Raw genomic sequence first — 25,573 nt, 5'->3', positions numbered from 1 at the left:
TTAAGAGGGACTGAAGCAGGAATGGGTGGGTGAGGGTAGTGTCATATAGAAGGAGATGTAGATTGAATAGATAAGAGCTTTGGGAAGTATAAAAAAAAAGGTGTATTATGGCAATATTTTGAAGATGCAGGCCACAAAGACTGGGAAAGATATTGGATGTGAGGAATAATGCAGAGTGCAGAATCAAGTGTGAAACAACGGCAGAGTGATTGTAAAGAATAGAGAAGGGGTTGAGTGGAGAGAAAGTGAGATAGGTGGTTGTATACAAATCATAACATGACCTACCATTCCAGTGATAAATCACTTCTAAACTGCTCCAAGTTTCACAGGCTGACTGAACAAGAACCACTGGCAATGTTTACCCATCTAAAATAAATTTGCTGCAAAAATGTAGACAGCTAGATCGCTATCGGCAGGACCTCTGAAACTAGGTCTATTAATAGTGGAAACTCACTTTTGGTTTTAACACGGGAGCCTGAGATTTTGTTTAAGCTGCCTTGTATATAAATGTACAGGGAAGTGATCAAACTTGTTAAAGGATAACCCCACCTTTAACAAACTAAGGATACCTATAATACTTAATTCATAAAAATCATTGATCATGGGTGAAATTAGTATACAGACTTCGCCCACCACCATGTAATTTACCAAGAATTAATGAGTTTTAAAACACCAACATGGAAAGATAGTTGCAAGTGAAGTGGTCCACATGCCACATTCACTCAAGTTTTGAAAATGTTTGCAGAACACAAAGACCATTAGGATTAACATAACATATGTTTTGTAAGCTGAAAAGGTGGAGACAGCAACAAAATACATGATAAATATATCTATAACTATATATATCTATATCGCGCTCTCTCTCTCTCTATAATTATATATATATATATATATATATATATATATATATATATATATATATATATAGCATCGATAGTACATGCTGTGAAATAAACACTAATAAGAAAGCAATTTGACAATTCTTCAAAATGACGTTTACTTGCAAGTTAATTATTATTCTGCAATTGCCACTAACATTGATTGCTTTGTAATCTTATATCTGACTAAAGCTCAAACTCCATTAACATTCATATTTTGAACTGATTATTTCATATTGCTTACCGGCTGGGAAAGTATCCACACATGGTGATAAGCATATTTAAAATCAATGTGGCTAAATCAGTTTCATTCAGGACAGATTGACCACTTGCCAGTAAACACCACTTCAGTTGGGGTATAACTTGCAATGGGCGCCAACCATCCATACCCTGGGCCCAACAACGAGTTTTGGGACTTAATACACCATTGTCCCAGAATTCTTGCATCTGTCAAAATAATTGCGGTTTAGATTACTTGGTGTACAAATGTTTTTTTATATAGTACTATAGAGAAACCACTAGAGGTCACTGTTTTCAAGTAACAAACACAATATAGGAAAACAGTATAAGAAAAGCTGAAAATGTAATGAAATATGTGTACGGTAAGTAATAATAATTATAAAAAATAAAAGGAAAAATCTATGCACATAACGTTCCAGTGCCATGCATTTGTGGTACAATTACGTATCAATAGCTTCTTCTTCAGATGTCTTGCTTATTGTTTTACAGTTCCAACAAGGGGGTGACATAAACCTTTGCTAGATAGTTTGAGTGGGAAACCTTCACTGAAGGAGAGACAATAAATCTGAATCAAGCCATTAGAGTCTAGTAGATGTGAAGAAATTTGCACACTCAAAAAATAAAAATTGTCCTTTTTATTCTGCAATCCATAGATCTTACACAAGCATAGATTATCTCTTTATAAATGATCTCCTACATTACGGATCCTAACATTAGAAATATAACGGACAGACTCTCTGATCATCGGGAAACATATTGGAAATTAGATGACTTCTTATTTAAAGAATACATGTCACTCCACTAAGGATATGGATTACATTTTTGGAGGAACACCCAGCCAAGGACACATCAGCATCACTAAGGTGGGTAAATGTGTAATAAGAGGAGAATTTATTCAAATCAATTCACAAAGGAAGAAGGAGAGAGAATTGAGAGATACTGAATTTAATGCAAGTTTAATAAACCTCTCAGAAAACGTCCTCAGGTAGCAGGTTTCTAACCGAGCTGTAAAAATTAAGACAGATGTTGTAAATTATTAATGGGGGCCGACACAGATCAAATTGTTAATGGGGGAAGACACAGATCAAATTGTTAATGCGGGCTGACACAGATCAGGGAGGCAAAATCTCTATGGAATAAATCGGGAAGTTAGTGACAAGTGTAAATAGCAAAGAAGAAAATAGCATTTACACTTGTAAAACACCAATGTTACCACTGTTTAATTTAAAAGAGAACAAAAGTTTACCAAGAGAAAAAAATCTGTATCTACTATAAACTTATTATATGTCCCAGTCAAAGCCTACCTCCACAAAGCTGAAAGGACCACGTCTTTCTTTATCAGCATTGCCAAAATACCATTCTTTCTCACTCTCTCTCTTCATATCAGGAGATGCTTCAATAACATTGCTCTGTAAAAAAACAAAAAAAACAACATTATTGAAAGGTCAACTATTCTATCTTGCAACAAGCCTCTGAGTGCAGTGAGTCTGACTCTTTATTTAATGCAACGGAAAGACGACTGTTTTTCACATATTCATCAATTTCATTCACAGACGGAAGAAAATATGACATCCTCAACACTGGGTTTGTTTTAACTTTTTTTTATTGTGTACATCCCCTTATACAGAGTACCCCCTTACTGTACATAAATTCTGATCTTGCAACCCCATCTCTTTTTAAATGTTTGAATATAAGCCACTTTTAATTATTCTGTATGTGACATATCTTTTACCAACACATTAAACTGATATTTTGAGTTCCATTTTTTTTTACCTTTGTGGAACATCTAGCTGTGGTTGATAACCCTTGACCATGACTATAAAACATTTTAAGAAAAAAAATGTTGTACTTGTCACACCAATCTATACAACTTACCTGCAGCGGAACTGTGGCTCGGCTGGTGTGAAGATGGGCTAAGGTGAGGAGATCAACCAGGATCCTAACTCCATTGGAGTCCATGACATCTTTCACATTTTTCTAGAAGAGGAAATAAAACAAAAACATTGGAGTTAAAATATTACACCTTGCCCACAAGCCAAGTACTGAAAGTTTCTGAAGGATGCAGAACTAATTACACTAAAAGCTCAGTATGAAGACGTAGGGCAACTCACCTTATTAAGAATCAGTTTGTTTAAAAATAAGATGAGCCTGTCCCTTTCCAGTTTGTCAGTGCACTGAAAATAGGAAAATGGGTAATAAAAGTGCAGTTAAAATTACTTTTTAAATTACTAGAGGAACATCTTACACAATGGTAGATACCTGAATACAAAAAACAATACAAAATACAGTGCTTCCTCTCTATGCCGCCAACTTGTACCACAGACAGAAAGTGTGTCATATTAGTGTGGAATGACATACATTGTAATAAATACATTTTGAGTGACTTGTTAAGAGAATAGTTGGAGGCAAGTGACTGTGTGTACAATATTACAGTATAGCATTGCTATAGTTTTCCCTTTGAAAAATACGATACAAAAGCCATATATAGGACTCCTACCCTCTCAAGCATTCCAATAATATACTTGGTATCTGCAAATGGTCCTATTTCTTCATGACACCTGCCATACACAATGGCCAGGGCTTGTAAACATAGACACTTCATGTTCACTTTGGGAGTCAGGAGGAAACGGTGGTAGAGTTCATTGAAAAATTCATGCCTGCAGCAAAACATGGAAACAAACTTTACACATTCTAGATCAAAACAAATGGACATAAAAGTTATTTGATAAATGGTTTCTTACGATTGCTTTATCACACTTGTATCCTCATTCTCGTCTTCTTCCAAAAGCAACCTTAAGTAATAGTCTCCTATTTTTATCTCATCAGCCAGGCACTCGTATTTCACCTTGAGTAAAAGACAAAGCGTATGCAAGATCAACATGAAGGATAATAAGGCAAAGCATTGACTTCCAATCGGCACTACACATCCTCTCTGTTCAGACAGATTAACCTTTATATGCAATACAAGAAACTTAACTCTCTAAGCCTTCATGTACAGATAATATTTAAATGTAACTTTTCTTTAATTAAAGCATGCCTGTCATCACAAAATAATATTTTCTGATGAAATGATATAAAGAAACTACCTATACATCATGCAACCTGAGTGTTTAATTTTTTGGGTTACTTTTCTTCCTTTTAATCCCTAACCTATCTCCTCCCTGTCTTGCTAGCAGGCAATACCAGTGTGCGAGAGAGGAAGGAGAATGTCTCGGCAACAATCTAGCAGGGTAAGGGGAAGGACAAGATCTGTAATTATGGTTTTGGGAGAAGGCAGAACCAGCGACTATAAAAGATAATTTTTTGTTTTTAATGCATTTTTTAATAAGACTAATTTGAGGTTTTAAAAAGATCAACGTAGTTTGAAAGCCATTAATGTAGTTTTATGTTAAGGTAACATGTAAACTTAAATAGCAATCCAATAGGTAAAAACATTTCCATAAATTTTATTCACAAATACATTTCATATAGGTAATCCAAAGGATGCAACTCATGGACTATATGCATGTTCAGTAAAAAAATCAGAGAATAGACATCAGGATCTGTTGCACTGGGCTGATAATATATATACACACACACAAACCGACACCCACCCATTCACACAAACAAACACCCCCCCCCCAACAAACAACCCACGCCACACCCCACCAACAAACACCCTTCCCTCCAACATACACCCTCCTCCCCATCAACAAACACCCACACTAACATGTAGAGACGTCTCGATCACCAAATTGCCTCAAGAAGTGTTCCAGATATCACTCAAGTCCATCACAACTATAGCTTTAGACAACTGATATTAAGAGCTGTTACTGGCTTACATACTTACACACATGTGGAAACTACATACTTGCTTATTCCTCAATTACTAATATACAATGTGTCTAAATAAAAATGAAAGCAATATGAAATGGCATACAGTGGCTATAATAAAATGGATTAAAATATGCTGTTTTTATTTGATATTTCTGTGTTTTTTAATTCCTGAACAAATCTATTTTCAAAGGGGGTGAATACTGCTTATAGCCACTGTACGGACATCTTGCACACAGGTATGACTCTCAGTGGGTAATACATATACCTCAAACTCATGATGGTTCCACGAGATCACTGTTAAGCTTCCGAGCTCCCGATCTACATTAAATGCTCTCATTTCAGATTCAAGGGTGTCTCTTAACTCTTCCCTGGTTTTAAAATTCCAGATCAAGTTTGATCGAGTATGATCCTGATGAAATCTAAAAGGTAAAACTGCAGCTTCAACACAAAAATTACATATATATTTTCCAGTATAAAAAGCATTTGTCCCATTGTTACATAGAGAAATGAATTGTTGATTATATAATCTAATGTTAAGGAAACACGTAGATGGGAATTCAATTGGTTGCGTTACTGTAAAAAGTAACGTGGCCTGCGCACTTTTACCATTATTATGGTAATAGAGCGCTTAAATACCGTTATTACGGTAGATTCAATGCCTGATTTTTGCTTGCAGCTCCCTGAGCTGCGAGCAGAAAGCTGGGTTCAATTTACCATAATAACGGTTACAGATTTAACGCCACGCTAATTTGGGGGGATTTGAATTCCCCCCTTATAGTAATATCACGGTACAGGTGACAACACGTTTAAAAAGATTTAAGGCAATTGTGTCCCTTTTTTTTTACATTACATATTTTATTTATGGACTAAACCAAACTGGTACAATATTTAGAACCATAGTTTCTACATCTACCATATTATTTTTGTTGCAATTAAAATGTGACATTTTAAAAGACAAACAATATAGTTAATGTTGTATATTTCACCTGTAGTAGAAAAGTTCCCAGTTGGATTCTATTTTTATTCGTTGTCGCCTTTTGCGAAGGATGACAGGCTTTTGGTTTAAATTCTGGAAACAAAAAAGCAAGCACTTGCTTCAGACATGTTTTCAGTGCAGCTGTTAGGCCAAAGATAAACACTTACAATCAGTACTGGCTACAATATTTATCTGTACTGCAAATGAGGCAAGACCCACAAGGGATGATCACTTAAAAATGGAAGCTCACCTCTCACCCTGATTACAATATACATTTTTTATATACACATCTCCAACATATTAACATAAAGACACACTTGGGTAAGTTTTACGAACTTGTCAGCACTCAAGATATTTCCAATAAAGTTAAGATCTTGAGGGTGGCAGACCCGGCCCAGGATATGAAAGGACGGCTAATGCAAAACATCTTCCACTCAGCTCCAAGCTAACAACATCAAACGTTCACATTAGACCAACCTGTTAATGTATAGAAATACAAGTGAAAGGACATCTCCAGGGAAGTTTTGTAAATTAATTATCCCTCTCCAACCCCTCACCCCCCCCCTGAGCAAATAGGGGGGGGGGGGGGGGTGAGGCTAAGAGCTGGCTTGTTTGAAACCATTTTCCTTTTCTATTGCTGGGAAAACATGGACCCCCTTTTATTTGCTATATATGGGGGGAAATCACAAATTGGAAATTTAGAGGTGGCGATATGGAAATTTATTGTATTAAAAATGTAATAGGAATGTAAGTAAATAGAATTTTATAGTTTTAGACTGAAGGTCAGAAAGAGAAGTGACGGTATGTCATACCACTGACCACTGCATACCCCCCACTTCGACCACTACATGGGAGCATATTTTATTATTTATTTATAAAAGAGTTGCTCTTTTAAGTATCAGTAGCGTTAGAATTTTGTAAAGACCAAGATGTCACTGGCCACAGGGAAAAAGATGGAAAAAGTTACCTTTGTTTCTGAGCATCAGTGAAGCTTTGCTAGCACCATTTAAACTGAGTGGCCATGCGTTCTTACATGTTATCATGTACAAAAGACACCAAAATCATGGATGGGCAACAACACATTGAGCTGTACACTGTCTTAAGCATTGTATTGCAGATCTTTTTAATTTGCAACCAATGAGTAAACGCAAAGAAAAATCAAAGAGAAAGCAAAAGTTTGATAAACAAAAAGTAAAAAAGTCTACATTTACTGATTTTCCTAATTTCTATCAGCATCTGAGTGACTGCTGTTTGCTGAGCTGCAAAGCCAAGGGGCCACAAACGCATACCTTGCATTGGCCGAATGTGCACAACAATAAGCATACTTATAACTAAGGTTACAAGTATGCAGACTCATTTAAATGAACATAAACTATGAAGTCTAAAAGGAATTCACATGGCTGATTACAATGTGTATTGCATTGCCTGTAATTGGAGATCAGTTTACTTAGACATTCGCACATACTTTGCTTATAGGGCATGAGTCATAACTGCTGGAGAAAGATGCAAACAGCATTGCTGAGAAAACTAATGAGTTCATGTCCTACAGTTTTGAAAATAATCCAACAATAATGGCTCCTGCACGAGTATCAATTTGCTCTATTATTGAAAATGGATACAATTGCATTGTCTGTGCATTTTGTCTCATTTTTCATCAGGATATGGATAATAATTCATGTTACCCGACAATTAACCAAAACGGTATAACCAGAGTACTGTAGTTGTATGGTGATTTGTAGAAGCTTTAAAAGTACATAGTACATCCCCAATAAAGATATATGGCAGTCAGCCTTAACACGCATAAAATTATTGAGAAAATCAGCTATAAATCCGAGCCCCATTCTCTGTCTGACCCTTTGCTGCCGTTTAAAGTGGCCTCTTCTGTCTTGTGAGATGCAGATCCTGTGACACTAATCTGATGCGACTATTCTGAACAAATATACTGAGAGCGGACAGAGACCCTGCAGTTAATGTCACAGGATGTTTTTCAGTGAACATGTGCCAGTGTAAGGGTTGTTCACACTTTCATTAATACTAACAAATATTTATGTCTGTCCAGAAGATGGGTAGTTTCATGTAACAAGATGGATGTATGAACTTTGTTTCACACAACTGATACTACAAACTTTCTTCAACAGTTAGTTAGGAGTCTCAGATTACTACTCTGCTCCTTCCACTATATAACTCTTCCTGTTTACCTACGTTGCCCTCTTCACATGATTATAGTGCCATGTACATGATTAGACAATCTGAGAAATCCGGGTTTTACCAGATACCTGGTAACCCATACCAGCCACGTGCAGCCGTACCTTCGCTATCATAATCATACAAAATTGCAGGTTACTAACCCCATAACTCAGTTAATATGATTGGCCACTGGATGTTTTATTCCACCCACCTCAAAACAGAGAAAGTGCAAAAAAGCTAAAGTAAGATGTACACTATAACTATACCGCTGTGAAACATGTTTATTTGTATGCAGTCTGCTCTAACTTAAATGTAGCTGTGTGTAGGTGTCAGGACTTATATTCAGGATAGCATGGTGGCCAAGTGCCATACAGTTAGCAGTAACCTCATCTGCCACACACACAGTTTTACTACAGCATAAGGGAATATAATATAATGTGGAATTTAGAGTGTTAAATACTGTGACAGCAGCACCCTAGTGTACCTTTGCAAACTTCAGTCAAATTAACAAATTGTTATTTTAAAAATATTCTTTTAATTAAAAGAGTAATTCAAAAGAATAAAATAGCAAGAACAAATGATAATACAACTGTCTTATGGATGTATGTATGTATGTATGTATGTATGTATGTATGTACAGACAACTGCACTAGTTTTTTTAAACATACAAACACAGAAAAATTCTGGTAGTTCACAAAATGCTAACAAATATATGAAAGATTGGGGTAAAATGAATGTCCGACAACACTATATGACACTGAGAGGCAGCCATATTACATTAAGTCTTTGCTGATAAAACAACTAAAAACTCCCATGCAACAATAGCCTTCGCCCCATCACCACATGGAACTGCAACACAAAACTAAGTAACACATGAGCCAAGAATAAAACCCAATTCCATGCATACGTCTAAATATGTTAGTCATGCAATTATAACAGACGTCATCTACTCATATTTCCAAAAATAAAACAAAACAATAAAGAGTCATGAAGAGAAAGCAATGCAAGCACAGGCAAGACAAACACAAACTCACCATATTATTCCTGTCCTGATTGAACGAATGTAGAGAAAACAAAACAAGGGAAATATATATTTAAAAGAAAGAAAGCCAGTAGTGACGGCAACCCACAGTCATCTTTATATAAAGGCATTACATGATCTAAAACTAGGTCCTGGCTTTTAATTAGGTTTAAAATACATAAGCTTACAAAGAAAATACAATTCTGAAAAACATTACAGGTTTAATGATTGCACTGTTGGTTAAAAGCATCGTTCTAAAATGATCAACCCCCTTCGTCCGGGCCTGGTAAGACATACATAACCTATTAAACAAGCAAAAAGTCTGCCTCTTTTTTCACTACTGCAAACATTTACATTTCAAAATAAGGGGAAAGAAGGAGTGCAAGTGGAATAATAAGGGGAATAAGTAATAGCAAAATATAATTTAATTGCAGTTAACATAGTGTGTGTTTTATGTTATCCTGATGAATGTTAGGTGGCTTTGTAGGTGCTTCTGCTGGAGTACTTCAGTTACAGATAATCATTGCTTGCCCCACCCCACACACTAGAAATAGATTATAGCACATGGCAGCGAAACCTAGCAATATAATGTACTAGGGAAAAGGGAATATCCTGGTGCACGTAATGTGCTCTTAGACCCATTTGCATACATTTTAGAGAAACTTGTTGGGGGCTTAATTAACACAGCTCAAAGTACCATTTATTTACAGCTGTCATTGTTCAATAACAGCCTTCTGGAAACCGGTGACTCTCCCTGCTTATGCCCATCTCCGACAGAGACTGTGGTTTGTTCACTGAACAGAAATGACAGTGCACTTACACAGCAGATTACACCTGTACAATGCTGTTTGGGACACTTTCATCTGACAAGTTAAAATGGACTTGACACTGGAAATAGATACATCTTCTATCTCGTGTTCTATGTGATACAAGCCATAAATATATACTATCTGCCTGCATTTGATCATTCCCAACTACTCTTTTGGACAGTTCTAGTTTTGTCTGTAGATATGTTTGTGATGTGATATGCCTTAAATTGAACATTTTATAAAAAGGCAAATTGAAATAAAACTAAACAAATACAACACAACACATAATTAACAGGACAAACTCTAACTTCTTTTTAATTTAAATGTACAGTCCACTGAGACACAGAGGGGGGGGTATTCAATTGTCAGTGAGTTTTTTTTTGACCGCGCTAAGTCATTTTAACTGTGTTTTTTTTATTATTTTCGAGCGGGTTAACTTTACCCGTGATTCAATTCCATTTTTAACGCTCGGTTTATTTTCATGAAACGGTCCTCTCGCGCTCCAGTAGAAGGTCTATTGAAAGTATTGGGTGTGTGAGAGGCAACCGCGTTAAATCAATTGTTTTTTAACGCGGTGGGTTAAACAGAAAAATGTTTTATCTCCCACCTCTTTGGGGTATGTTAAAAATAAAAAACCTCTAAAAAGTATTTGAAATCATGTAATAATGTGGAGAAAAAGTTAAACTTATGTTTATCACTAATGCCTAACTTGTGTAAGTTGATTTTCTTGTGAAAAAATAATGAAATAAAACATAAGAAAATAAAAAATAAAATCACTAATTAATTATATTTATGTATGTTTTTGGTACAAATATGATTGTTGTAATGTGTTTTGACATGGTATAGATGATTAAATGGTAAAAAATAGTTCAATTAAAAATACGCTAAAGAAAGTACTGTAATGTAGATACTATCAATGTTTAATGCAATCTAATGTATGGAAATGTATGCAAAACCTTTTTTTTGTGTTATACATGACCGTGTTAAAACTCCCCTTAACTCTAACACAATATTTAACGAGCGGGGGCAGCGTTCCCTCCTTTTCAATTGAATTGCTCGGGTTTTCCGCTGCGCTAACTCAAAATGGTCACTATTGCCATCAAAAACCAGCAGGAGATTTTTTTTTTACGCTGCGGGGAAAACCCCCCACCAAAAACTCGCTGACAATTGAATACCCCGCAGAGAGTCAGATTTTACTAAAATGTCTGCTCATTTTCCCTTGTGTTCCATAGTGAGGCATGGTTGTACATTGTACACATTGCCGGCCAATGCATTGTATTGGCCGGCAATGTGTGCAATAGGACACTGAGGTGATGTCAAGTTGCACACCGCGGCCTATTGAACTCCCCCCCCCCCCCCCCCCCACAATATGGAAAATGTCTGTTCTAGAGAATGGGAGGGGGGGAAATTATATGTGGGTATCAAGGGAGACGTGTTAATAGAAAGGTCGACAGGAAAAGATATCATCAAATGGCGCAGGAAAGAAGAGAAATACGAAGAATATGCTTAATTTTACTGTTTGAATGTGGAAGAAAATTATACTGAAGACAATTTGTAAAACCTATGAAGCACTATAAAGAAAGGTGCTAATAAAAAAAATACGTAATTCAACAGAGGAGCGAGGCAAACGTAATAATTAGGAAGTATGCAGCTTTTAAAACTACATTTATTTTTAAACCTTACAAAACCATGTTCTAAGCATACAAAATTATGACTGCATCCTTACCTCTTTCTGTGCAATTCCCATCCTATCCCTCCAGTGCAATAAAACCAGGTCAACTTTATCCTTGGCAAATTTTTCCACTTCCTTGGCAGCTTTACCAGCTATCCTTTGCCATTCTGGAACTTTGCTAAATTTGCCATATTGGTCCTGTTAAAAGAGGAACATTCATACAAATAATAAAAAAATTGCAAGAAACATTTAATAACTTGATTATTTCTTAATGCTGGGTTATTCATTGGAATGTAACATATATAAATGCTAATGATCAGTTGCTGCTATCATGACTAATGATGAATTCCAGCAGGCAGACTTTTCCCACTGAAACAAGACCAGGCACTGGAAAACACATAGAAAAACAGCTGAATACAACATGCAATCTTTTTCAAACTCTGTTGTTTTGAGTGTGATGGGGCCTCTAGACTGTGCTCAAGAGATTGGTCACCATCGTTTTTGTGCCTTATCACCCACTGAAATTCTTCAGAATACCCTCCAGAAATCTTTCTAGTTTACATTTGACAATGTTCATTAAAACACATTACACAGCGCTTACGTTAAATTTATTCAAATGCACAGCTAGTATTCTAATGCCACTATTTTTCATAAAGTGCCAATTACATTCCCCCTGTCCTTGAGAAAACGCTCTATTTTTGCTGCCACGCGCATACGGCAATGATTCTGCATGTGGCAGGTCTGGTTTCCCTTAAATGGTTTGGACCCCAAGTTTATCCTCAAATGTTCCTAGTATAATCAACCACTAATCTCCACAATTTATTGATTGGAAAATAATACAATTATGATGTATCAAAAAAACTTACAGAAGCAATCTTCAAATTATCCCTAATGTGCATTCGGTCAATATCCTTCTCTGGAACTGGATCTGTACTCTCCAGGTATGCCAGCAAACCGGAGGGCTAGGAAATACATAATAAGTCAAAATGTAATGTAACAGAGTCAAAAGTAAACAAAACTATATTTGGTCCTGTATACAGCCAGTTTAATGTAATTTTTCAGTTTTATTTAAAGAACCCCAATTATAAAAGTATACTTTGTTTTATCCCAACACAACAGTGCTTAATTCATTTTACAAAAGTAGTGAGAAATGCTCATTGGTAAAGTTTCTATAAGTTTTGGATGTCTAGTACCAACTGATTCAATAACTTTAATAATCTAGTATATACCTTTATGGCATAGGTATATGTTCCACATTTTTTCTCTTTTGCACCCACTGTACTAGATATAACCTTTGCTGGTTTATTTTTATTTATAAATAAAGAATATTTTTGCTTAATTCTTGTATTTACTGTTTCATGCTTTTATTATCTTACTTTATTTGTAATTCCAATGACTTGACATTATAGGAAAAACAAGATTAAATTATACATGATATAAATACTTCGGCTGGAATGAGCAAATATCTCAGTTTTCTTTTTTGTTGTTTTAAAAGTTTAATTTTTTTATTTTTTTGGGGGTGGGGGGAGGTAATCTTCCTAAATATAATAGAAAATTTTCCCTTACCAAGATACGCTTCAGTAAATTTAAAGATGTTGCATTATCGGCGGTCCATAGGCCCACTAAGTGTCTACTCAGCTGTCTGGAAAACAAACGTCATTTCTATAATTTGTACAGTATAAAAGTAGATTTATATAAATAAAATATATTTTACTCCCACCTTTGAAGCAGACAATAGCTGTAATAGGCAAGAGGGGTAGGGTTCTCATATTTTTAAAATGAAAAACCAGTACCACTCATGTGAGAAAGTTTCGTTAGGCCATAAAATGCTCTCAATACTTCCCAAATAAGGTAAAATCGCAATTCAATCCTGCTCCCACTGGTGTATTAGGAATGTATAGGAAAATGACCATTGTGAAGTAAATTTTGTGTGTGGGGAAAAAAAAGGGGATGGCCAGGGTAATTTGGTGGATTTAGAGGAAATTGGCCCCAAATTGAGCCGCAATAAAATAAACATATTTTCAAAATTGATCATGTGCCAATCAGGACAGCCAATGACAAACGTATATAAGAATATAAGCAAGCAATATGTAACCTTGTTCTTAACAATTGTTGATTGTAGAAAAACCTAGGAAACCATGACAGGATACATTCTGTATACATTCTCCAAATAAATGGATTTTATGAAGCATTATATGCCCTTTAAGAGTCAGACAATTTCACTCACCTGTTTGTAAGCATTCTCTGATCAACACTTATTGTAAACATAGCAGTGTGCAAGTGTCGAGGTAAGGCACCTTCACTAAGAGCGAGTTCTTGCATTTTTGTTGCGATTTCTTTGTCTGCTTCCTAGGAAATAAAAATGTAATTGACTGCAGTGATGAATCATATTTAAAACAAGAGTTGTCCTGGTGGTGACAAGCTGAAGAACTCAAGTCAGAAAGAGTAGGGTTTTTTTTTCCAAAAACGTCTTTCTTTTTCTTTTTTAAAAATTACCAGCTTTCAAACAAGTTCCTTTTTTGGGGCAGGAGCCATTAAACAATTTTTCAATTTATTTTTACTTCTCACAAGATCTTTGTGATCTATGCTGTAAACCACACAGCATCTTAACGTAGCAAACAAATATTTTAGAATACATTACTATTTTTTTATATTCATAAACAAAACAAGTTGGGCAATGGTAAAACAGTTTATATTGACTTAATGTCATCTTGAATCAAACTTCTCATTCACTTGAATGATAAGTTCACAGGGTTAAACAATAATCTCCAAACAAAAAAACCCTTTTAGCACTAAGTAGGACTATAGCACAAGGCAATCAGTTGCTGGGGATCTGCAATCCCCAATCACAAAATCTAAACAATAAAATAATGCAACTGCGCTCTCTGTGCTATTAAAAATATGTGGAGATCTGTAGTACAAAATGCATCATCCGAAAAGCACAGTTATCTAGGGAACAGTGTTTCCCATATGTGCGCTTATGTGCCCAAATAATTCAAAACTTTCACAATCTCAAAGGAAGTTTTATGCTAGTCTGAAAATGTAAGCAAGCTCTTTGACTATAAGCAAGATGCTGTCACAGCAGAAGAGGCAATTTCTTGCCCAGACCAATAGACACATTAGTGTGCACTTTATCTTATGTCAATGGTCGCCTAATTTCACCACAACTAAGTATTTACCTTTTTGGTGGAGCGTCCTTGAAGTATACTCTTATGTGTACAGTTTCCCATTTTCACAGTTTTGTACATGGCAAGTGAAGAGTAATGACATTTTGTCTGTTCACTTTGGGCTAAAATATTACAGCACACAAATCTACTTTGTATTTAGTTTTAAAGGATAACTCCATCCCCATTTTTTTTAAACCAAGATTGACCCTAAACCACATCTTGCTGAACTGCTTAAGTCACATGCCAAGGACCTCAACTGTTCCAAGGAACTCTCCCCCACCAATGATGTGACCACTTCTGTCCCTGTGTTGACATCAGTAAATCCAAATTCAAGCAAGGATACTTGTGCTACTCCTACTGCCAGTTGTCATCAGGTAACAGGACCCATTACCACCATGGTAGAGGTGAGATCTCACAACTAATGGAGACTCTTAAATAATACTTCTATAATTCTGCTAATTAGGGAGATGTCCTTGCTCATTAAAAATGTGTTTTTTGGGCGGAGTTAGCCTTTAAGCGCAACTGATATTTAGAATGTAACTAGTTCCATAGCATTTACAATTGTAGCAAACCAGATCAATTGATTAATTCTGTTTCTGGCAAAAAAACAATAGGTATTTCATTTGAGTAAGAAAAGCTAATTTTACCACAACAGAATATTCTCATACCTTGGCATTTTACAATGACATTTAAACACTTACTTCTATAATAGCCTTCATTACTAAACCGGCTCCTTTCACAATGGCCATGGAGGGGTGCTAAAATGGTATGAAATAGGAAAGATGAAGAAACAAATAATATTCAGTAGTATTAATCACACACTGATAAAAAGTACAGATTGAATCTACATAGGTAAAACAATAAATACTACATATATTGTAATATCTCAGAGAAACACTTGTTACTGCTAGTCAGTCTGAAAAGTGTCATGAGGCCATTTCTAAATAATTTTAAGTCCCTCATTCTGCAGAAGACAGTTTCCAATGTTCAAAGGAGTTGGTATCCAAGGAAATTCCCCTAGAGATCAGACTGTATGATGCTCAGAGAAATCAAAGAACCCAAAAGCTACAAATATGGATCTAAAGAATCTGTCAATGTGGTAAATGTTAAAATTCATGATGCTACCATCAGAAAAAGAATGATCATGTGTGGTTTCATTGATGACTAGCCAGGAGAAAGCCCTTTCTCTCAAACCCACTCTCCACCACCCTAAAAAACAACAACAACATTGTAGCACAACTTATGTTTGCAAAGTGTCATCTCAAAACAAATGTGAAACTTGTCGAACAACTTTCTATGGAAATACGAGACCAAATGAGTTGTTTTGTCTTTATAATAACAAGATGTAAAAACACAGATTTAGAAGAGTGTACTTTCTTTAACACATGATTGTAGATCTATAAGTGTGACTGAAAATATTTGAGTGTGAAAATCTGCAGTATTGGTAGTCTGCAGGATCCAATGTGACACTACATTACAGCTAGAGGCTGACAATGCAACTTCTGTTATTTCTGTTATCAGCAGGTTTTACATCTTGTGGATTAGGCATGTACTTATCTCAGAGTCAGAGCATGGCAGTGATAATACTAATATAACACTAATCCTAAAATTGGTTTCAAGGTTAAATATTAAGATATCTGTACTGAAGCAGGAAACTATGAAGCAGAGTACCATTTTATCAAAGTCCAAAAAAGCATTGCTGTAACAATCAGTTTTGTTATTTTCTGGAAGCATTAATTATGAGGCGTTATAACATTTTGGACAACTCCATCTCTCTGACTTGCTCCCTCCCATTCAGCATGTGACCTATCTATATACTAAGGGCCTGATTTTGAGTTAGAAGCAAAGCAAAGAAAGGAGCAAATTTTCACCTTGGCAAAACCATGTTGCATTAGAGGGGGAAGCAAATTTAAAATGTAGGAACAGAGTTATAGTTGGGATACGGCATGTCATAGATCAGCTTCAATTTCAGTGTTAAAATAAAGCTATCAAGTATTTGTGTGCTACATGAAAAAACAGCCAGTATTTTCCGTGTGTGCAAAAAAAAAAAAAAAGTTAATAATTTGTACCCCTTGCATTGCAAACACTGTTTGTCCAGGTGCAAATTTACTCCTTTTCTTTGCTTCTCAACTAAAAATCAGCCCCTAAATGAGAATTCAGGTCGGAAAGAGATGTCTAAAAGGAGTTTAAGATGTAAAACACTATCATAAAAAGTAATTTGACGGTTTTGCTAATTTGATTTAAACAATCTAGCTCTATTTTACATAAAAAAATTAAAAAAAAAAAATACTCAACCAAGCAATATAAAACCATAAAAAAGTCAGGTGATACCTGAAAGAGTTTGAAAAGAGTTCTACCATTTGATGCCACCATCTCAAGTAGCATGTCAAACTGCTGCCCCTCTGTTGTCTCGCTGTACGGAGCACAAAGAGCAAAGGTGAGGAAATCCAAGAGCGAACTGATTACCAGCGCACCAGTCCCATAGTTCTACAAACAGAAACAAACATTAAGAACATCTATTTACAAGGACAGGTATTTGTCGCTGATCTATATATCCAATAATGATTGTGGGATGAGGAACTAATGTTTCACAATGAGATATTAATCTGATAAATACTTGTTTTTCCCCCCCACTATTACTTTTCAATTGTTAATACAGAATAATGGGGTGCATCATTCCATAATATATAGAGATTTACAAACATGTTGAGATTTCTTCATTTTGTCTATTTCTAATTCTACCTTTTATTTTCTAGTACAGCTTTGTCATACTACTTTCTATGGATAATCATTTATTTTGGCCTTGCAGAATAAGCAAAATTGTTGTTCATAGTCATATTTAAAAAAAATGCAAATAATGATTTAAAGGGGATGTATAGTAATATTACAATATTTCCCATCTGTCAACTTTGTATGACCTCCAACCATATAAAGGTCAATTATAATGTAATAACCCAATTAAGTACATCAATTGTTACACACAATTGTTTCAATGAGCATTTAAAGAAATAGTACCAAGTCCACTGTATGTCATTCTCTTTTGACAAAGGTTTATCTATATTCATACATACATCATGATTGTGTTGTGTAATGCTTGCATCCTAAGTAATTTAAATATATCTTCCAACAGTAGTAGTTGTGTTTTTGGGAGCTCTGGAGACAACCATATATTTAGTTGTAAAAAAAAAATGTGACCTTATGGCTTCAGTTTTCCTAAATTCAGTCATTTAAAGTTGCATTATGAAAATATTTTTCTAGCGTGTCCTTTCCGCCTAGCCAGAGCCAAGGTGGCTGCTACATGCAGCTGTTGTTCCCAAGGCTCTGCTGATTTTGTAACACTATTAGTGTTAGTAGGACCAATCACAAGCCACAATCTCTTGATTGCAGCCTATGATTGGTCCTCCTTCTCACATCCCCATGCCTATCTTGCCCCTTCCCCAGACCTTGCTAGCATGTGCATAAATTAAAGTGTACATAAGTGCAAGTAAATTGGTACCAAGTTCAGCAAACCAGGTGCCAAAATAACCCTTTTAAAAGATGGACACTCCAGAGCCGATCTGAATTTAACATGATGTCCACTGAATGCTCAGCTCTGCAGCTAACCACAAATCACTACCAAGATGGTCTATAGTCCTCATAAGAAAAAAATGTTTTGGCTTAAGATAGCCACTCCAATATAATGAATACTCACTCACATTAACTGTGTAACTATCTTATACATTGTCACCTAACTTTTCCCTCAGTGTGTCACTGTGAGGCTATTGTGAGAGCATGTGTAGATTAGATTTGCAAAAGAAAAAACTTCCTGGAGCCCAGAATTATTGCATTGCTGGGGATTTTAGCAGCTAAGACTGGGCAGGTATGTTACCATCAGGAGGGGTGAGCTAAAGATTATTTATGCAAAACGTTCAAATCCTGTAGCAGATCAGAACTGTAATATACTGTTATATGTATGTTAAAATAACAGATCTGCTATGGGTGATGAAACATTAATATTAAACCTGTACACAACTGCATGTGTTCTGGATAAAAATACACTGGATAGTTACAGTGTGTATCTAAAAACAGATTAGCCATTGTTACGCACTGACTACTAAGTGGGTAAGGCCATACTTACCAACTTTTTGGGAGAGGTTTCTGGGAGAGGTGGACGGGGCTCCAAAATGTGCGTCATTTTGGGCCCGCCCCCCGTGACGTAATGACGAAAGCGCGTCATTTGCCAGCTGGGGGCTGGGCCAAAAGCCGCGATTCCCGGTGGGAGCTAATTCTGCCCACTTCACTAGGAAGTGGGCACTTCCTAGTGAAGTGGGCAGATCCGGGATATTGCCACACTCTCCCGGGAGTCAGTGAGACTCTCGCACAATTCAGGAGTCTCCCGGACATTCCCGGGAGAGTTGGCAAGTATGGGTAAGACATCGTTCTAAATGGTTGCCAGGTAAATGGCATTTCCCACAAGTCTGTACTCTTGGATAAAATAATATAATCCATCATAAACATTTTAAACTTTTCCTAACCATGTTTCAGTGAAGCAGATGGAAACTGAAGAACTACAGTTTAGCATACTACCATTTGAGGACAGATGATGTTTTGCTTGCTTACCACATGAGAGTTAAATTTTTCTAGCAAATTTTCCAGAAACTTTTTGGAAGAGAGAAGGGATGCTTTGTTCAGTTGCTCTTGCCTCAAGTCATAGTCATCATGCATGGGCTGCAGAAAGAAGGTATTCAAAAACCATAATAAAAAGCATAAGCAGAACATTTACAAGACTGATAATGCAGATACACACAGCTACTTCAGGGAATCCTCTGGCAGCTAGAAAGACAATTATGCTAATCCACCATTTTTATCACACAGAGATGTTTATTACTGTATGTTCAATCAGAAAAAGCAGTAGCACATGAAACATGTGATCTACAATGTGCCAAGATTTTTCATAAGAGCATATAACATTTTCTGGAACATGGTTGCAGTACTGCTTGTGCAGTAAGAAATTAAAAACTCATAAGCTGTAACATTTGTACCTACAAACTACATTTTCAATGCACCATCACTGATATCTTAAATGATTCAATGAACAAATATAAAATGACGCATGAAAGGGATTGGTTTTTTATTTTCCAGATCTTATAATATGTAAATAGAAGAAATTAATCATTTAATGGATTCCTCTTCTTACTTGTATCATAGACATATTACTTAGACCAAAAATAGGGAGTTGTTCACGGGAGCACAAATACATTCTATACGCCAGTGTTGGGCAACATGATACACTTTAAGGGCCGCATGGGTGGCCTCTAACCTTTATAAGAATCATACAGTACCCTTAATCTCAGCAAGAAGTTAAAATAATACATTTAAACAAAGAATGAATCAGTTGTAAAAAAACGATTCACATATCAGCAGGCAACAAGTGTTAAAAGCTATAATAAAGAAATCTGACAATAAAGCAGTAAGGAGCTGGTGGTCACAGGTGAAGGCTCGGAGGGCTGCCTGTTGCCCATCACGTACTGAAACTGCAACGAATATCACTGCCAGCTTGCTATCTCTCACTCTGAGCAGACCTACAAGCAAGTATCATGGATATATAGACATGCACATAAATAAACCGTCGAAGTCGTATAATTGGATGAACGAAAATATATTGGTTAATATTGTTTTATTGTGCGATTGCACTCAGTATGCCACGCTACACGTGGCATAGTGCGATCACGCGGTAAAATACGCACGCACACACTTGCACTACAACATTTAGTTATTTATATATTATATATTTATATTGATTCCAATCCACAGTGATTTATGAGCAGATAGTATTTAGTTTATATAATATGATTATATGTACACTTCAGTGTTATTTAAGGTTCAGGTTATAGGAAATGTGTCATATCTGATATCATTTTAATCCCCTATTCATCAGCAGCTGTCCGGTTCATTCGCCGAAGAGATCGCATATTGCATACTCTAGTTAATGATGTTAGGGAATAAATAGTCAGAGTCATACCAAACTGTAAAATGCTAATGGACTAGTTGTAACTGGCTTCTGGGCGGGAGAATCATCTGGAATGTTGACCCTCAGCCTTTGAGGGGGTTGTTTGAACTAGCCTATGACCGGTTTACACTGGACCCATCTGAAGTCTGGACCTATAGAAGCAAGCCATGTCATCTGCATTGTTCTCTCTGTAACACTGAATGTATATAATCATAGCTGTGCTCCCACTAGTCTCAGTCTACTCTAACCACAGTATTCTAGAGTGAAATACTGTCCCCCGGTACCCGTGGGAGCGCAGCGAGCGCATGCGAACGCAGCAGTATGTATTTATCTTTTGGTATTGGCTGTACTGTATTATAATCATGTATTGAACTGTTAAATGTTACATCTGCTAAAATAAATTACTTTGTGCGTTGGAAACACAATACAATCGCTTGGGCAATGCTTATTTGAAAACGATAGAATTACTTTAATAATACATTATTAGACACACCTATGCATACTACACAGTCCGTAATCCACACACACACCGGTTTCCACACACAACTACAGATACTACTGCACACAAATTTTACCAGTTTAAACAACAAACAAGTACCAAGTTACTTTTGTTAATGCCCAATTAGTGTCAGTTTGTTAAATCTGAAAAAACCTCACTTACACACATTAGTGCACATAGCATGTCAATAGCAGCATGGGTCACTCCGTCATTATTCTTCTTTAGAGCCTTCACTACTTTTACTCCCAGACGTTCCCGAAACCTTCACAACAAAATAAAGATATACATCAGCGGTAATACAAGAAACCGTAAAAAAAAAAAAAATCACAGTGGTAAATATAATGTATGTTTTATCTACCATTTCTGACTAACTATTCAGTGATATGGATAAACTATGAAGAAAAGGAATCCATGTACGAAGCTTTGCTTAATGGGTACTATACTGCACATAAAGTAACTTTAATAACTCCACTTTTAGATTGTGACAAACAGGACTAAAAGTTAAATATTAAAAGTCCATGAATGGATTTATCAAAAAACATTTACATGAAATTCTTAAAATGCACAACCAACTAGATGTATCTTGTTAATGTAGTTATATAACATATATCCACAGGTGTATAAATCTTTTATGTTTATAAATCTGTAATCTGTCAGATGGACTCTGGCATGTCTTATCTTTCTAAAATATGAAATGTTGTTTATTTCACTTCTCCTTAACTTGAAAATGGTAGAGACAGATTTGTTGTTGGAGGAGAGAAAATTGAAACGAGCAAAGTGAAAAACGCTATGGTTTCTTGTCCCTGGCCTTTCAATTACATGGTTCATATGTTGCAGACAGCTCCTTTTAATGGACTAAATTTTCTTTTAAATCCGTGACCTCCATTTACTAATCAATATGAAACAGGAAACACCCTCCCATTAAATCATAATGGATAGAGGTCTATATTTGTCAGAGTGAGCCAAACACACATATTACTAAGCATAGCTTTACATAACTTGCAATGAGAGAGAAAAATAGTTTTAATAAATTCACAGCAACAACTCCTTATTTTTTGTACAGTAAATCGACAAAGACACCAGGTAGGCGGGTTCATTTTGTAATGTAAAAGTACATGGGTTAGTGAGTCTATTTACACAGCCCTATTGATCTGGAAACAGTGTAGTAGCTTCAAATTATATTCTAAACTAACTAAATCAATGATTTTCTTTATCAACTATAAAAACAATACCATATTCTTGTTGTGAAATGATGATTTGAAGATAATGGTGAATTCACAATTGGAATCCTCCCATTGTATTTATTGTTTATATGCTCATGATGTTTTGTGCTATGTGTGATATAATACTGAACTCAAGCAGGGGTGGATTTCAGCATGCTTCTGCCTATAGAGATAAAAACGTATTACAGGAATTTAAGCAATAATTTAGCAATTACACAGTCATTCTTCAAATATATGTCGACATCTTCCCAATATTGCTGCTATAAATACCGCATATAGTATCATTCCAAAGACTCAGACTGAAATGCTCTCTCCCCTGGGTACATGGTGCACTGTGTTTCTATATGCAGTGTAAAAGATAATCTAAACTAGCTCCTACCTCCATTTCTACTTTCCCTCCAACCTCCACTATGGCATTATACAAGCAACTTTAACATACAGTATGTTTTAAAATCCACCAAGAAAAGTTAATTTGTGAAAACCCAATGGCGCACCTCAGGGAAGGCTCTTGCTTCTCCTACACCCTCACTGCTGAAGCTTGCGTAGTGAAGCACTCCCTACCTTGGCGCCTATTTCGATCTCTGCTCTGTTCACAGTAGGGACTTGCATGTTAAGGGGGCATACCACTGGTGACTTATGTAAAATCTGTTTCTCTTAGTCCATTGGGGGACACCGGGGACATTGGGGTATAGAGTATGGACAGGGCAAACTGGCACTTTAAACTTCTGTTTAACTAAGCCCTAGCTCCTCCCCCTCTATACCCCACTTCCTGTAAGCTTCAGTTTATGTATAACCAAGCCCACAGAAAGCGGAGATAGAGAGAAACCAGGAAGAGAATAAAATTAACAAACAACATTTTCTTAACAACAAGATAACATGTCAAACAGTAGGAGAAACCAGAGCGTTAAGGGTGGGTGCCCGGTGTCCCACAATGGACTAAGAGAAACAGATTTTACGCAAGTATAAAAATCCAATGTTCTCTGGCGGACACCGAGGACATTGGGGACATTCCAAAGCTGCCTTACGGGAGGAAACGCTCAGAAGAAACGACACAAAGCACCTTTCTTCCAAAACTTGCATCCTTGGATGCAAACACATCAAACTTGTAAAATTTAGAGAATGTGTGTACAGACGACCACGTGGCCAGTTTACACAGCTGTTCACTGGATGCACTATGGCGGGAAGCCCAGGAAGCACTTACAGACCTTGTAGACTGCGCCCTCAGACTATTTGGGACAGGTTCCCCAGCCTCACGGATAACAGTCGTAATCCACCTAGCAACAGTTGCTTTAGAAGCTGGCCAGCCTCTCTTGTGAGCATCATAAAGAATGAAAAGATCCTCAGTCTTACGCACCTTTTGAGACCTTTTCACATAAATGCGCAAGGCTCGGACAACATCGAGATAACGAATAGAATTATCGGTATTTGAAGACGTAGAATTAGTCAGGGCAGGAATGACAATGTCCTGATTTAGATGAAAACTAGACACGACCTTAGGAAGGAGAGAGGGCTTGGTACGAAGAACTGCCCTGTCTTCAGTAAAAACAAGAAGAGAAGACTTGCAAGATAAAGCAGCAAGCTCTGAAACTCTGCGTGCCGCAGAAATGGCCAAAAGGAAAACAAGTTATCCAGGTTAGAAATTTGAACTTCACTGTATTCAAAGGTTCAAAAGGCGAATGCTGTAAAGCATTCAACACCAAATTAAAATTCCATTGTGGTACCGGAGGAACATATGAAGTTTGTATATCGAGTACGTCCTGAATGAAAGTTTGCACATCAGGTAAGTTTTGTTTGAAAGAAGACTGAAAGAGCCGACACCTAACCCTTAAGAGAACTAAGACGCAAATCTGCATCCAACCTGGCCAAACGAAATGAAGAAGTACGATAACCCTTCTTTTCACACCAGCCAATATATGTCTTCCAGACTCGATGATAGATTTTTGCAATGGCTGGTTTCCGAGCATTAAGCATGGTTTGCACCACACGTTCGGAAAAACTCTGAGCTCTCAGGATCATGGCTTCAACAGCCATGCCGTTAAAGTCAGAAGTTGTAAACCTAGATGACAAAAGGGACCTTGAGTTAGCAGGTCTGGGTGTAGCGGTAACTGCCACAACCGAGCTCCTCCCATCCGGCGCTACTAGAAGAACTGGAACACCGTTTCTCTTTACCTTTGTTTAACACCCTTGGGAGCATGGCTACCAGTGGGAAAAGGTACTCTAAGCGGTACCTCCAAGGGACAGACATGGCGTCTACCACGACAACCATAGGATCTCTTGCACGGGAGCAGAGGAGAGGGACCTTATGGCTCAACCGGGTTGCCATCATGTCGACATCCGGCTGACCCCACAGTTCCACCAACTGACGAACCACCTCCGGATAGAGGGATCATTCTCCTGGATGCAGAGTCTGCCCGCTTAGGAAATCTGCTTCCCAATTTTCTATTTCTGGAATAAGGACGGCCATGAACGCCAGAACGTGAACCTCAGCCCACTGAAATAACTTGTGTTTCTCCCGCATGGCCAAGGGACTCTTGGTGCCACCCTGATAATTGAGGTATGCCCCTGCTGAGGCATTGTCTGACTCAATCTTCACTGGCCTTCCCTGCAGCAAGTGTTGCACGCTCATAAGAGCATGAAAAACACTGCTTGCAGTTCCAAGACATTGATTGGAAGGTTGGATTCCTTCCGAGTTCAAAGACCCTGAAACCGAGCGTAAAGACAGACGGCCCCCTCAACCACGAAGACTGGCATCCGCTGTGATCAAAGTCCAATTCGAAATTGAGAATTTGCATCCCTTCACGAGATTCTGTTTGAGTAACCACCAAAGAAGCGACTGGCGCGTCTGCGGAGAAAGACAGAATAGCTGGCCCACCAGATTCAGACAGAAGTTCCAACTGGAACTGTCGTGCATGAAACTGAGCAAACTGGATCGATTCGATAGTCGATACCATCTTGCCCAGAACACTCATGGCGAAATTTAGCAAAGGCTGCCTTGCCACCAACAGAGATTTCACCATCTTCTGAAAAGCTAGAATCTTGTCCCGGGGAAAGAACACCCGTCATAGTCGGGTGTCGAATAAAAGACCCAAAAAGATC

General features: G+C 37.0%; 1 protein-coding gene across 4 annotated transcripts in view; it reads right to left on the bottom strand.

Annotated features, from left to right (window-relative positions):
* DNAJC13 (DnaJ heat shock protein family (Hsp40) member C13) overlaps positions 1-25,573 on the bottom strand; it is a 138,378-nt gene that overhangs the window by 49,192 nt on the left and 63,613 nt on the right. For 3 of the 4 annotated variants that reach the window (XR_012692784.1, XM_075212444.1, XM_075212446.1), the window contains exons 13-29: positions 21,417-21,516; positions 19,366-19,473; positions 17,098-17,253; positions 15,468-15,524; positions 13,827-13,948; positions 13,166-13,241; positions 12,466-12,561; positions 11,654-11,797; positions 9,132-9,146; positions 5,921-6,003; positions 5,200-5,353; positions 3,860-3,963; positions 3,616-3,775; positions 3,230-3,292; positions 2,994-3,095; positions 2,423-2,527; positions 1,123-1,325 (exon numbers count right to left, since the gene is read on the bottom strand). Coding sequence is in view for 3 of the 4 variants with exons in the window: in XM_075212444.1 (XP_075068545.1) it covers positions 1,123-1,325; positions 2,423-2,527; positions 2,994-3,095; positions 3,230-3,292; positions 3,616-3,775; positions 3,860-3,963; positions 5,200-5,353; positions 5,921-6,003; positions 9,132-9,146; positions 11,654-11,797; positions 12,466-12,561; positions 13,166-13,241; positions 13,827-13,948; positions 15,468-15,524; positions 17,098-17,253; positions 19,366-19,473; positions 21,417-21,516 (1,848 nt within the window). In the remaining variant the exon portion in view is untranslated. The remainder of the gene's footprint in view (positions 1-1,122; positions 1,326-2,422; positions 2,528-2,993; positions 3,096-3,229; positions 3,293-3,615; positions 3,776-3,859; positions 3,964-5,199; positions 5,354-5,920; positions 6,004-9,131; positions 9,147-11,653; positions 11,798-12,465; positions 12,562-13,165; positions 13,242-13,826; positions 13,949-15,467; positions 15,525-17,097; positions 17,254-19,365; positions 19,474-21,416; positions 21,517-25,573) is intronic. The other variant, XM_075212445.1, reaches the window with a different exon arrangement.

Source organism: Mixophyes fleayi, chromosome 5 (assembly GCF_038048845.1).
Source record: "Mixophyes fleayi isolate aMixFle1 chromosome 5, aMixFle1.hap1, whole genome shotgun sequence".
Lineage (NCBI taxonomy): Eukaryota > Metazoa > Chordata > Amphibia > Anura > Limnodynastidae > Mixophyes > Mixophyes fleayi.
Note: the sequence above shows the minus strand (reverse complement) of the source record. Positions and strands in the feature narration are given on the sequence as shown.